Below are 14,752 nucleotides of genomic sequence, written 5' to 3'. Positions count from 1 at the left end.
CTTTTTATTTTACTATAACACGGTTATGTTTTAAGTTACTTTCCAATTTAATTAGTTAACATATTCCTCAAATATTTTTTGCAACATCAGCATTGCAGAAACATGCCACATTTATCCTGTGGCCTTTTTCTAGCTGCAAAGTATGTATACAATAAAAAGAACATAGGCTTTGGATTAAATCCTTGTTCTGCCAACTACCTGTCCTATCAAGCTGGGCAAGTTACTTAACCTAATTAAGATTTCATTTACTCATCTGTATAATAGAGGTGACAATGTCTAGGTGTGGAGTCTTTATGTAAATGAGCAGAGCAACACTCAGCAAAGTATGTTCATTTGCTGAATATGTATGCTTTACAATATAATAAACATTTACATTTCATCTTTTCAGTTATGACTTGATAATACATTTTAACTGTCAATTACTATTCTACAACTTCCACTTTATTTAACAATTTAATTAATACCTGTAATTGTGCTTTTCTTAGCTGTTGGCTGGTGATTTGAGCTTTTTGTTGCATCATATTTTCAATTCGTTGGTTGACCTGCTTTTCTTTCTTGAGCTCATTTCCATAAAATCTGGACCCCTATGGAGGAAAACAAAACAAAGCATAAGAAAAATATCTGAAGGAAAGCATCACTGTAGTATAACCTGGTGGCTAAGAGCACATACTCGGGAAACAGAAGATTAAATTTAAAACTTAGCTCTACTACTTACTAGCTAGGTGACCCTAAAATTATTTAATCTTTCTACATCTCAGTTTATTTGTAAGATGAATTTATTAGTAGTTAATTAAATTACAAGATTGTTGTGAGGCAGTACTTAGCATAGTACAAGCTCTCTGAGATGAATACAGATTTGCATTCAGAAAAGAACAGTATGTCCTAGGTAGGATCCACAGGGCATATCAAAGGTCTTAATGGGTTGGGTCATCAGTTATCTCTTGCATTAAAAAATACTCCTTACAAAGTATTTTCAAACATTTAATGTTAAGTCATTAAAGAAAATGTAGAAAATAATTCAAAAAACTGACCATTATTTCATCACTGAACATAGTGTCTATCCATTTATCTGGTTGATAGACATTTAGCTTATTTTCACTTTTTGGCTACAGTGAAAAATGCTATCATAAACATTTGTGGACAAGTTTTCATGTGGACATACGTTGTCATTTCTCTCGGGTATGTACCTAGGAGCGGAGTTTCTGTGTCATATGGTACCTCTATACTCAACTTTTGAGGAAATGCCAGTCTGTTTTCCAAAGTGGTTGAACCATTTTATAATCCTATCAGCAATGCAGGAGGGTTCCAATTTCTCCACATCCTTGCCAACATTTGTTACTGTGTCTTATTTATTATAGCTATTCTAAGCAATAGTAGTATGAATGGCATCTCTTTGTGGTTTTTAAATTTGTATTTGCCTGATGACTAATGATACTGAGCATCTTTTCTTGTGCCTAGAGCCATTTGTATATCTTCTTTACTGAAATGTCTATTCACATCTTTTGACCATTTTTTGATTCGGTTGCTTATTGAGTTGTAGACATTTTCCGTATATTCTGGATATAAGTCTTTTATCACATATGTGTTTTACAAACATTTTACCCAAGGCACACTGATCTCTTTCTTTCCTTCCTTCCTTCCTTTCTTTCCTTCCTTCCTTCCTTTTTCTTTCTCTCTCTCTCTCTCTTTCTCTCTCTCTCTCTCTCTTCTCTCTCTCTCTCTCTCTCTCTCTTTCTCTCTTTCTTTCTTCCTTCCTTCCTTTTTCTTTCTCTTTCTCTCTCTTTCTCTCTCTCTCTCTCTTTCTCTCTTTCTCTCTTTCTTTCTTTCTTTCTTTCTTGAGATGGGAGGTCTCATTATGTTGCCCAGGCTGGTCTCAAACTCCTGATCCTCCCACCTCAACCTTCCAAAGTGTTAGGATTACAGGCGTGAGCCACCACACCTGACCTTTTTACTTTTATTGCTATCTTTTGAAGCGTAAACATTTTAAATTTTGATGAGGACCAATTCATCAACTTTCTTTTATTGACTGTCCTTTTAGTATCACATCTAAATTTCTGCCTAACTGAAGGTCTCAGAGGCTTTCTCAAATTTTCTCCTAAAATTTGTATTGTTTTGGCTCTTTAAGTCTATTTTGAGTTAATTTTGTGTATGGTATAAGGGTTTTGTTTTGTTTTTAATGACAGGGTCTCACTATGTTGCCCAGGCTGCTCTCAAACTCCTGGGCTCAAGTGATCCTCCTATCTCGGACTACCAAAGTGCTGGAATTACAGGTGTGAGTCACTGCACCTGGCCTTTTTATTTATCTTTATTGTCTCACTGCACTGGTTAGAACTGTTAGGACTATGTTGAGTTGAAAAGGTGAGAGTGGACATTCTTGCCTTGTTCCTAATTTTAGGGAGAAAGTGTTCAGTCTTCCACCATAAAGTATGATGTTCACTGTAGGTTTTTTTTTTAATAGATGTCCTTTACCAGATTGAGGAAGTACCCTTCTATTTCAAGTTTGTTAAGAGCTTTTAGCATGAATAGTGGTGGAATTTTATGAAATATGCTTTTTCTGAGTCTACTAAGATGATTGTGCGGTTTTGTGCCCTTTATTTTAATATGATGTATTACATTAATTGATTTTCAGATCTTTTTTTTTTTTTCCTTTTTCTGAGAAGGAGTCTTGCTCTGTTGCCCAGGCTGGAGTACAGTGGCATGATCTTGGCTCACTGCAACCTCCACCTCTCGGATTCAAGCAATTCTTCTGTCTCAGCTTCCCGAGTAGCTGGGACTACAGGCATACGCCACCATGCCTGGCTTAGTTTTGTATTTTTAGTAGAGACGGGATTTCACCATATTGGTCACGCTGGTCTTGAACTCCTGACCTCAGGTGATCCACCCGCCTCAGCCTCCCAAAGTGCTGGGGTCATAGGCATGAGCTTGGCCGATTTTTGGATCTTAAACCAACCTTGCTTTCCTAAGATAAATGCCATTTGGTTATGGTGCATAACCTTTTTGATATATTGTTTAAATCAGTCCTTTAATATTTTGTTGAGGACTTTTGCATTCATAATGATGTATAACCTTGTGTTTGGCTTTGGTTATCAGGGTGATACTGGCCTCATAGGAGTTGGGAAGTGTTCCATCCTTCTCTATTGTCTAGAAGAGCTTGTGGAATATTGGTATCATTTCGTCTTTAAATATTTGATAAAATTCACCAGAGAAGCCAAATGGCCTGGTCTTTTTTCTTTGATGGGGAGATTTTTAATTACTAATTTATTTCCTTATTATATAGATCTATTTAGATTTTCTGTATCTTCTTGAGTCCATTTTGAAAAATTGTAAACTTCTAGAAATGCCTCCAATTTATTGGAATTTGTTTTAAAATACTCTACTCCTCCCTCCAAAAATCAGCAGGGGAAGGGTAAGATAGATAAAACTATATTTGCAAAAATGTTGGTAATTGTTGATGCTGGGTGATGATTATATGGGGATTTACTTTACTATTCTCTGTAATTTTCTATATATTTTAAATTTTCTGATAAGAGTTTTAAAAAAGCGGGCCGGGCGCTGTGGCTCAAGCCTGTAATCCCAGCACTTTGGGAGGCTCAGATGGGTGGATCACAAGGTCAGGAGATCGAGACCATCCTGGCTAAGACGGTGAAACCCCGTCTCTACTAAAAAATACAAAAAAACTAGCCGGGCGAGGTGACGGGTGCCTGTAGTCCCAGGTACTCGGGAGGCTGAGGCAGGAGAATGGCATGAACCTGGGAGATGGAGGTTGCAGTAAGCTGAGATTGCATCATTGCACTCCAGCCTGGGTGACAGAGCGAGACACTGTCTCAAAAATAAATAAATAAATAAAATAAAAAAGAATTTTAAAAAAGTAAATTGTATTGCTATGGAATAGTAACAATTAGAAAATTCCAATTTAATCAAGATACCATTTATGAACTCACCTCATATACTAGAGGAATATATATTATTCTATGTATTTTTATATACCAATCATGTGATATGTGCCAATTATATATGTACCTATATATTTTTGATATATATCACATAAAATTTATATGAAAGCAAAGCTTCAAGAATACTCGATATTCTTGAAAAAGAACAAAGTGTAAAAAAAAAGAAATTGTGTTAGCAGATATCAAGGCTTATTATAAAGCATGATAATAAAAAAACATGCAGTACACATGCAAACATAGGCAAATGATCCAGTGGAACAGAAAAGAAAGCACAGCAGATCAGTAGGAAAAGGATGGACTATTTAATAAATTGTACTGCAATGCAGAGAATAGAGAGGGGCCGGGCGCGGTGGCTCAAGCCTGTAATCCCAGCACTTTGGGAGGCCGAGACGGGCGGATCACGAGGTCAGGAGATCGAGACCATCCTGGCTAACACGGTGAAACCCCGTCTCTACTAAAAATACAAAAAACTAGCCGGGCGAGGTGGCGGGCGCCTGTAGTCCCAGCTACTCGGGAGGCTGAGGCAGGAGAATGGCATAAACCCGGGAGGCGGAGCTTGCAGTGAGCTGAGATCCGGCCACTGCACTCCAGTCCGGGCGACAGAGCGAGACTCCGCCTCAAAAAAAAAAAAAAAAAAAAAGAATAGAGAGGGAGGATCAGATAGGGACATCTAGGGTAACCTACATATTCTATTTCTTAACCTAAAAACTAGATTCATAGGTTTTATTCTTTTTCTTCTTTTTGAACATTTTTACGATGAAAATATCAAAAAAGTCTCAAAGGCAGAAAAAACATGAATACAATAAACACGTATAAAACTATCACTCAGATTTAACAGCTGTTAACATTTTACTGTATATGCTTCATTACAAGTGAAACATTTTAAATTATAAATATCAAGATACTTAGCCATTCCACAGAGGATTTCAGTATGCATTTAAAAATAAGGCCATTTTCCCACCTCATCACAGTAGCATTTTCATAGCTAACAAAATTAATGATAATTCCTTAACTTTTTATCTTGGAATTTTCAAAACTGCAAAACCTGAAAAAATAGTACAATGAACACCTATATATCCTTACCTAGATTCATCAATTAATATCCTGCTACATTTGATTTCTTCCTCAACTTCCACACACACCCCTTCCCCTCCTTTTGGCTATACCATTTTAAAGTAAGTTGCTGTGGACATCACCATGCATTTCCTAAGAATAAGGATATTCTCTTAAAGTTTACATCTTTCTATACATATATTAATACATGTATTGTGTTTATTAATGTACATAACATACATAATACAACATACTAATACACATTATATATTATGTATATATTATTAATGTATATTAATATTGATATACATTGATAATACACATAACACATTAATACATATATATTCTATATAATATATAAATGAAACAAAGAAGTGGTAAAAAAATTAAATAATTCTTTTATGACCTTAAAGAAAGCCCTATGTAGTTGACATTCAACTACATAAAATGGAGCAAACAAAAAATTTCTGAACAGGAGAAACTACCATAAGCAAAGTCAAAAGATAACTAATTATTGAATGTGCATATAATCAGAGTTCATAAAAAATCTCAACAAAAAATAAAAAGTTAGCCAGGCTTAGTGGCATGTGCCTATTGTCCTAGCTCTTCAAAGGCTGAGGTGAGAGGACCACTTGAGTCCAGGAGGGTGAGGCTGTAATGAGCTATTATTGTGCTACTGGACTCCAGCCTGGGTGACAGAGTGAGACGCTGTCTCAAAGAAAGAAAAGATATGCAACTAATTTTTCATAAAAGGAATACAAATTAATGCTATACTATATTACCTCAGATTGACAAATACAAAAGTTTAGTAATACACTGTGTTGGCACAGTTTCAGTATGGTAATACACACATATTTGTGGTGGAAGTGTGAATTGACAGAAACACCATGGAGGGTAATTTGGCAATTCATAAAAATCACACATGCATATATTCTTTTGTGCTATGTGTAATTGGTGAAACAATTCCACTTGTAGGAATCTCTTCTACAGTTATACTTGCACATACAGAAAGTTATAAAATACAAGGTTATTCCCTACTTTACTAATAATGTTTGTAAAAATAAAAGATTACAAATGACATATATTTATCTATAAACTTTTTGGCTGGTTCAATAAATTACATTATATCCACACACACAGGCATACAAAGAATGAAGATCTTTAATTACCTATACAGAAAGAGCTCCAAGTTATATTAACTGAAAAAAAAAATTCAAATACCAAAACAATTTCTCCCATTGGGGTTAAACAAAAGAAAGGTGAATAGGAACATGTACATTATTTTGGTTTTACATGCTTATTATATGCATGTGAAATAGAAACCTGGATGGTAGGAGCAACAGAATAGAAGGGAGATTATTCCATACCCTTTTGTAGTTTAAAAATAATATATATTGAAATATTGAAATATTAAATAAAAATGACATTCAAATGATTTTCTTTGAAACAGAAAGTTAAAAGGTCATTAAATTACACATATCAGAAGAAACGAGAAACATACCTTTGTGGCTTCCATTATAATTTTGTTTATTTTCTCTTTATCTAATCCTTCCATTCCTGCTTTATTATCATTAAGTCCCATCCTAAGCAGAAGATCATCTTTGTAACTGTCACACTTCTCCTTTGTGCTATCCATGGTATAAACTTATCTGAAAAAGCATAAAGATAAACACTGCTTTTAAAACCATCCGTGGCCAGGTGTGGTGGCTCATGCCTGTAATCCAACCACTTTGGGAGGCTGAGGCGGGCAGACTGACTAAGCTCAGGAGTTCGAGACCAGCCTGGGTAACATGGTGGAACCCTGTCTCTACTAAAATACAAACAAAATTAGCCAGGTGTGACGGCGTGCACCTGTACTCCCAGCTACTAGGGAGGCTGAGGCAGAAGAATTGCTTAAACCCAGGAGGCAGAGGTTGCAGTGAGCCGAGATTGCGCTACTGCACTAGCCTGGGCGACAGAGCGAGACTCTTGTCTCCAAAAAACAAACGAAAAACAGAAAAAAACTCCAAAAAACATGTGGGGGGTAGGGGGACAGGAGCACCACGTACATCCATTATGCATCAATGACAAAGTTTTAAAAATGTTAAATGGTATAGAAATCAGCAAAACCAAATTTTTAAATGACAGTTAAGAATTTTTAGCTACTAAAAATTATTACTCAGACTTTAAAAATTACAGTTGACTCTTAGCCAACACAGGTTTGAACTGAGAAGATCCACTTATATTTGAATTTCTTCCACCTCTGCCACCCTTAAGACAGAAAGACCAACTCCATTGCTTTCTCTTCCTTAGTTTATTCAGCATGAAGACAATGAGGATGAAGATCTTTATGATCTACTTCCACTTAATGAATAATAAATGTATTCTGTCTCATTTATGATTTTCTTGATAACATTTTCCTTTCTCTGGCTTTCTTTATTGTAAAAATAGAGTACAGAACAAATATAACATACAAAATACATATTGATCAACTGCATACCTTATTAGTAAGGCTTCCAGTTAACAACAGGCTATTAGTAGTTACGTTCTTCAGGAGTCAAAAATTATATGTGAATTTCTGATTGTGCGTGGGCAGGGTCCCTAGCCCCTGTGGTATTCAAGGGTCATCTGTATTATCACAAGATTATGATATTTTTGGACAGAAGAAAGGAATTAGCATTTTCTGCATGCTCCATTCTAGCTACTATGCTTAGGGCACTATATGCGAGGATGATAACAGCCCTGAAAGATAGGTACTATTCTCCATACAAAAAGATAACAAACCAGAATCTTAGAACATGTCTATTGAGAAATTTGCTAACAAGTGGCAAACATGTGTTGGAACCCAGGCATGAGTATAAAACTTATGTTTCGGGGCGGAGCAAGATGGCCGAATAGGAACAGCTCCAGTCTCCAACTCCCAGCGCGAGCGACACAGAAGACCGGTGATTTCTGCATTTTCAACGGAGGTACTGGGGTCATCTCTCTAGGGAGTGCGGGACAATCGGTGCGGGTCAGCTGCTGCAGCCTGACCAGCGTGAGCTGAAGCAGGGCGAGGCATCGCCTCACCTGGAAGCGCAAGGGGGAAGGAAATCCCTTTTCCTAGCCAGGGGAACTGAGACACACAACACCTGGAAAATCGGGTAACTCCCACCCCAATACTGCGCTTTAAGGAAACAGGCACACCAGGAGAATATATCCCACACCTGGCCGGGAGGGTCCCACGCCCACGGAGCCTCCCTCACTGCTAACACAGCCGTCTGCGGCGATCTATCCGCAAGGCAGCAGCGAGGCTGGGGGAGGGGCGCCCGCCATTGCTGAGGCTTAAGTAGGTAAACAAAGCCGCTGGGAAGCTCGAACTGGGTGGAGCTCACAGCAGCTCAAGGAAGCCTGCCTGTCTCTGTAGACTCTACCGCTGCGGACAGCGCACAGCTGCAGTCCATTAGGGGAAAGAGCGGGGCCGCTGCAGACCCGAACGACTCTGTCTGACAGCTTTCGGGAGAGCCGTGGATCTCCTAACGCGGAGGTTGAGATCTGAGAACGGACAGACTGCCTGCTCAGGTGGGTCCCTGACCCCTGAGTAGCCTAGCTGGGAGACATCCCCCACTAGGGGCAGTCTGATACCCCACACCTCACAGGGTGGCGTCACCCCTGAGAGGAAACTTCCAAAGAAAGAATCAGACAGGTACACTCGCTGTTCAGCAATATTCTATCTTCGGCAACCTCTGCTGCTGATACCCAGGCAAACAGGGTCTGGAGTGGACCTCAAGCAATCTCTAACAGACCAACAGACAGTCCTTCTGACTGTCAGACGGAAAACTATCAAACAGGAAGGACACCTATACCAAAACCCCATCAGTACGTCACCATCATCAAAGTCCAGAGACAGATAAAACCACAAAGATGGGGAAGAAGCAGGGCAGAAAAGCTGGAAATTCAAAAAATAAGAGCGCATCTCCCCCTGCAAAGGAGCGCAGCCCATCGCCAGCAACGGATCAAAGCTGGTCAGAGAATGACTTTGACGAGATGAGAGAAGAAGGCTTCAGTCCATCAAACCTCTCAGAGCTAAAGGAGGAATTACGTACCCAGCGCAAAGAAACTAAAAATCTTGAAAAAAAAGTGGAAGAATTGACAGCTAGACTAATTAATGCAGAGAAGATCATAAACGAAATGACAGAGATGAAAACCATGACACGAGAAATACGTGACAAATGCACAAGCTTCGGTAACCGACTCGATCAACTGGAGGAAAGAGTATCAGCGATTGAGGATCAAATGAATGAAATGAAGCGAGAAGAGAAACCAAAAGAAAAAAGAAGAAAAAGAAATGAACAAAGCCTGCAAGAAGGATGGGATTATGTCAAAAGACCAAATCTACGTCTGATTGGGGTGCCTGAAAGTGAGGGGGAAAATGGAACCAAGTTGGAAAACACTCTTCAGGATATCATCCAGGAGAACTTCCCCAACCTAGTAGGGCAGGCCAACATTCAAATTCAGGAAATACAGAGAACGCCACAAAGATACTCCTCCAGAAGAGCAACTCCAAGACACATAATTGCCAGATTCACCAAAGTTGAAATGAAGGAAAAAGTCTTAAGGGCAGCCAGAGAGAAAGGTCGGGTTACCCACAAAGGGAAGCCCATCAGAATAACAGCAGACCTCTCGGCAGAAACTCTACAAGCCAGAAGAGAGTGGGGGCCAATATTCAACGTTCTTAAAGAAAAGAATTTTAAACCCAGAATTTCATATCCAGCCAAACTAAGCTTCATCAGTGAAGGAGAAATAAAATCCTTTACAGATAAGCAAATGCTTAGAGATATTGTCACCACCAGGCCTGCCTTACAAGAGACCCTGAAGGAAGCCCTAAACATGGAAAGGAACAACCGGTACCAGCCATTGCAAAAACATGCCAAAATGTAAAGACCATCGAGGCTAGGAAGAAACTGCATCAAATAACGAGCAAAATAACCAGTTAATATCATAATGACAGGATCAAGTTCACACATAACAATATTAACCTTAAATGTCAATGGACTAAATGCTCCAATTAAAAGACACAGACTGGCAAACTGGATAAAGAGTCAAGACCCATCAGTCTGCTGTATACAGGAGACCCATCTCACATGCAGAGACATACATAGGCTCAAAATAAAGGGATGGAGGAAGATCTACCAAGCAAATGGAGAACAAAAAAAAGCAGGGGTTGCAATCCTAGTCTCTGATAAAACAGACTTTAAACCATCAAAGATCAAAAGAGACAAAGAAGGCCATTACATAATGGTAAAGGGATCAATTCAACAGGAAGAGCTAACTCTCCTAAATATATATGCACCCAATACAGGAGCACCCAGATTCATAAAGCAGTCCTTAGAGATCTACAAAGAGACTTAGACTCCCATACAATAATAATGGGAGACTTCAACACTCCACTGTCAACATTAGACAGATCAACGAGACAGAAAGTTAACAAGGATATCCAGGAATTGAACTCATCTCTGCACCAAGCGGACCTAATAGACATCTATAGAACTCTCCACCCCAAATCAACAGAATATACATTCTTCTCAGCACCACGTCGCACTTATTCCAAAATTGACCACATAATTGGAAGTAAAGCACTCCTCAGCAAATGTACAAGAACTGAAATTATAACAAACTGTCTCTCAGACCACAGTGCAATCAAACTAGAACTCAGGACTAAGAAACTCAATCAAAACCACTCAACTACATGGAAACTGAACAACCTGCTCCTGAATGACTACTGGGTACATAACGAAATGAAAGCAGAAATAAAGATGTTCTTTGAAACCAATGAGAACAAAGATACAACATACCAGAATCTCTGGGACACATTTAAAGCAGTGTGTAGAGGGAAATTTATAGCACTAAATGCCCACAAGAGAAAGCAGGAGAGATCTAAAATTGACACTCTAACATCACAATTAAAAGAACTAGAGAGGCAAGAGCAAACACATTCAAAAGCTAGCAGAAGGCAAGAAATAACTAAGATCAGAGCAGAACTGAAGGAGATAGAGACACAAAAAACCCTCCAAAAAATCAATGAATCCAGGAGTTGGTTTTTTGAAAAGATAAACAAAATTGACAGACCGCCAGCTAGACTAATAAAGAAGAAAAGAGAGAAGAATCAAATAGACGCAATAAAAAATGATAAAGGGGATATCACCACCGACCCCACAGAAATACAAACAACCATCAGAGAATACTATAAATGCCTCTACGCAAATCAACTAGAAAATCTAGAAGAAATGGATAATTCCTGGACACTTACACTCTCCCAAGACTAAACCAGGAAGAGTTGAATCCCTGAATAGACCAATAGCAGGCTCTGAAATTGAGGCAACAATTAATAGCCTACCCACCAAAAAAAGTCCAGGACCAGATGGATTCACAGCTGAATTCTACCAGAGGTACAAGGAGGAGCTGGTACCATTCCTTCTGAAACTATTTCAATCAATAGAAAAAGAGGGAATCCTCCCTAACTCTTTTTATGAGGCCAACATCATCCTGATACCAAAGCCTGGCAGAGACACAACAAAAAAAGAGAATTTTAGACCAATATCCCTGATGAACATCGATGCAAAAATCCTCAATAAAATACTGGCAAACCGGATTCAGCAGCACATCAAAAAGCTTATCCACCATGATCAAGTGGGCTTCATCCCTGGGATGCAAGGCTGGTTCAACATTCGCAAATCAATAAACGTAATCCAGCATATAAACAGAACCAAGACAAGAACCACATAATTATCTCAATAGATGCAGAAAAGGCTTTTGACAAAATTCAACAGCCCTTATGCTAAAAACGCTCAATAAATTGGTATTGATGGAACGTACCTCAAAATAATAAGAGCTATTTATGACAAACCCACAGCTAATATCATACTGAATGGGCAAAAACTGGAAAAATTCCCTTTGAAAACTGGCACAAGACAGGGATGCCCTCTCTCACCACTCCTATTCAACATAGTGTTGGAAGTTCTGGCTAGGGCAATCAGGCAAGAGAAAGAAATCAAGGGTATCCAGTTAGGAAAAGAAGAAGTCAAATTGTCCCTGTTTGCAGATGACATGATTGTATATTTAGAAAACCCCATCGTCTCAGCCCAAAATCTCCTTAAGCTGATAAGCAACTTCAGCAAAGTCTCAGGATACAAAATTAATGTGCAAAAATCACAAGCATTCTTATACACCAGTAACAGACAAGCAGAGAGCCAATCAGGAATGAACTTCCATTCACAATTGCTTCAAAGAGAATAAAATACCTAGGAATCCAGCTTACAAGGGATGTAAAGGACCTCTTCAAGGAGAACTACAAACCACTGCTCAGTGAAATCAAAGAGGACACAAACAAATGGAAGAACATACCATGCTCATGGATAGGAAGAATCAATATCGTGAAAATGGCCATACTGCCCAAGGTGATTTATAGATTCAATGCCATCCCCATCAAGCTACCAATGACTTTCTTCACAGAATTGGAAAAAACTGCTTTAAAGTTCATATGGAACCAAAAAAGAGCCCGCATTGCCAAGACAATCCTAAGTCAAAAGGACAAAGCTGGAGGCGTCACGCTACCTGACTTCAAACTATACTACAAGGCTACAGTAACCAAAACAGCATGGTACTGGTACCACAACAGAGATATAGACCAATGGAACAGAACAGAGTCCTCAGAAATAATACCACACATCTACAGCCATCTGATCTTTGACAAACCTGAGAGAAACAAGAAATGGGGAAAGGATTCCCTATTTAATAAATGGTGCTGGGAAAATTGGCTAGCCATAAGTAGAAAGCTGAAACTGGATCCTTTCCTTACCCCTTATACGAAAATTAATTCAAGATGGATTAGAGACTGAAATGTTAGACCTAATACCATAAAAACCCTAGAAGAAAATCTAGGTAGTACCATTCAGGACATAGGCATGGGCAAGGACTTCATGTCTAAAACACCAAAAGCAACGGCAGCAAAAGCAAAAATTGACACATGGGATCTAATTAAACTAAGAGCTTTTGCACAGCTAAAGAAACTACCGTCAGAGTGAACAGGCAACCTACAGAATGGGAAAAAATTTTTGCAACCTACTCATCTGACAAAGGGCTAATATCCAGAATCTACAAAGAACTCAAACAAATATACAAGAAAAAAACAAACAACCCTATCAAAAAGTGGGGAAAGGATATGAACAGACATTCTCAAAAGAAGACATCCATAGAGCCAAGAGACACATGGAAAAATGCTCATCATCACTCGCCATCAGAGAAATGCAAATCAAAACACAATGAGATACCATCTCACACCAGTTAGAATGGCAATCATTAAGAAGTCAGGAAACAACAGGTGTTGGAGAGGATGTGGAGAAATAGGAACACTTTTACACTGTTGGTGGGATTGTAAACTAGTTCAACCATTATGGAAAACAGTATGGCGATTCCTCAAGGATCTAGAACTAGATGTACCATATGACCCAGCCATCCCACTACTGGGTATATACCCAAAGGATTATAAATTACTCTACTACAAAGACACATGCACACGTATGTTTATTGCGGCACTATTCACAATAGCAAAGACTTGGAATCAACCCAAATGTCCATCTGTGACAGACTGGATTAAGAAAATGTGGCACATATACACCATGGAATACTATGCAGCCATCAAAAAGGATGAGTTTGCGTCCTTTGTAGGGACATGGATGCAGCTGGAAACCATCATTCTTAGCAAACTATCACAAGAACAGAAAACCAAACACCGCATGTTCTCACTCATAGGTGGGAACTGAACAATGAGATCACTTGGATTCGGGAAGGGGAACATCACACACTGGGGCCTATCATGGGGAGGGGGGAGGAGGGAGGGATTGCATTGGGGAGTTATACATGATATAAACGTCATGCACATGTACCCTAGAACTTAAAGTATAATAAAAAAAAAAAAAGAAAAGAAAAGAAAAAAAACAAAACAAAACAAAACAAAAAAAACTTATGTTTCTACCCAGATTAAAACATGGTATAGAAATACAAAATAATACTTCCTCTACTATACATGTTAAGTTCAACTGCATTTATTATCTACTATATGCAGATCTCCTTCTTAAGGCAATGAAAAAATACAGAAAAAAAAAAACCTAGAAAGTTAAGTCACCTCTAAGGTTAAGAAAAATCCTTTCAAATAATAAATCTTTAATATCTTTATATACTTTATAGTTTACCTTCACATACCTTAGCTTTTAAAGATATTTACAACCATGCAAAACAGATCTGGTTATTTTCATATTAGGGAGAAAAAAAACGAGAACTTCACCAAGATTGAATGAATTGCCATCATAACTGTTAGTAAGTGGAAGAATTGGGAGTTGAATGCAAGCCTTCTTACTTTAACTCTGATGCACTCCATGATATTACAGTTGCCTCCGATTTGGGGATCATGTATACTATAAATAAATGGCCAGGTGAACAGTTGTCATGAATCTAAAATAAATTATAATTGTGACTTATTTGCATGATTTAGAGAGGGTGCCAATTTACTCTACTCTGCCTTGAGGATCTTCCCTTAACAATGTTGCTTCTTTTTTGGCACCGACAAAGAATAAAAAGAATTTTGGAAGGGACTCTGAATACTGTGACTATTAGTGGTAGTTCCACTAGGAAAAAAAGTATACATCATGGTAGTTCTCAAACTTTGCTGCACATTAGGCCCACCTGGAGAGCTGTGACGCCAATGATCCTCCCATACCAAATAAATCAGA

At 38.4% G+C, this 14,752-nt stretch overlaps 1 protein-coding gene across 2 annotated transcripts in view; it reads right to left on the bottom strand.

The window, feature by feature from the left end:
• Nucleotides 1-14,752, bottom strand: part of POLK (DNA polymerase kappa) — a 98,348-nt gene that overhangs the window by 49,167 nt on the left and 34,429 nt on the right. For both annotated transcript variants that reach the window (XM_033179890.1, XM_033179891.1), the window contains exons 2-3: nt 6,508-6,655; nt 465-584 (exon numbers count right to left, since the gene is read on the bottom strand). In XM_033179890.1, the coding sequence (XP_033035781.1) occupies nt 465-584; nt 6,508-6,642 (255 nt within the window). In that variant the 5' untranslated portion in view covers nt 6,643-6,655. The remainder of the gene's footprint in view (nt 1-464; nt 585-6,507; nt 6,656-14,752) is intronic.

Source organism: Trachypithecus francoisi, unplaced genomic scaffold (genome assembly GCF_009764315.1).
Source record: "Trachypithecus francoisi isolate TF-2019V2 unplaced genomic scaffold, Tfra_2.0 Lachesis_group2, whole genome shotgun sequence".
Taxonomy (NCBI): Eukaryota; Metazoa; Chordata; class Mammalia; order Primates; family Cercopithecidae; genus Trachypithecus; species Trachypithecus francoisi.
This window is presented reverse-complemented; position numbering and strand designations above follow the sequence as displayed.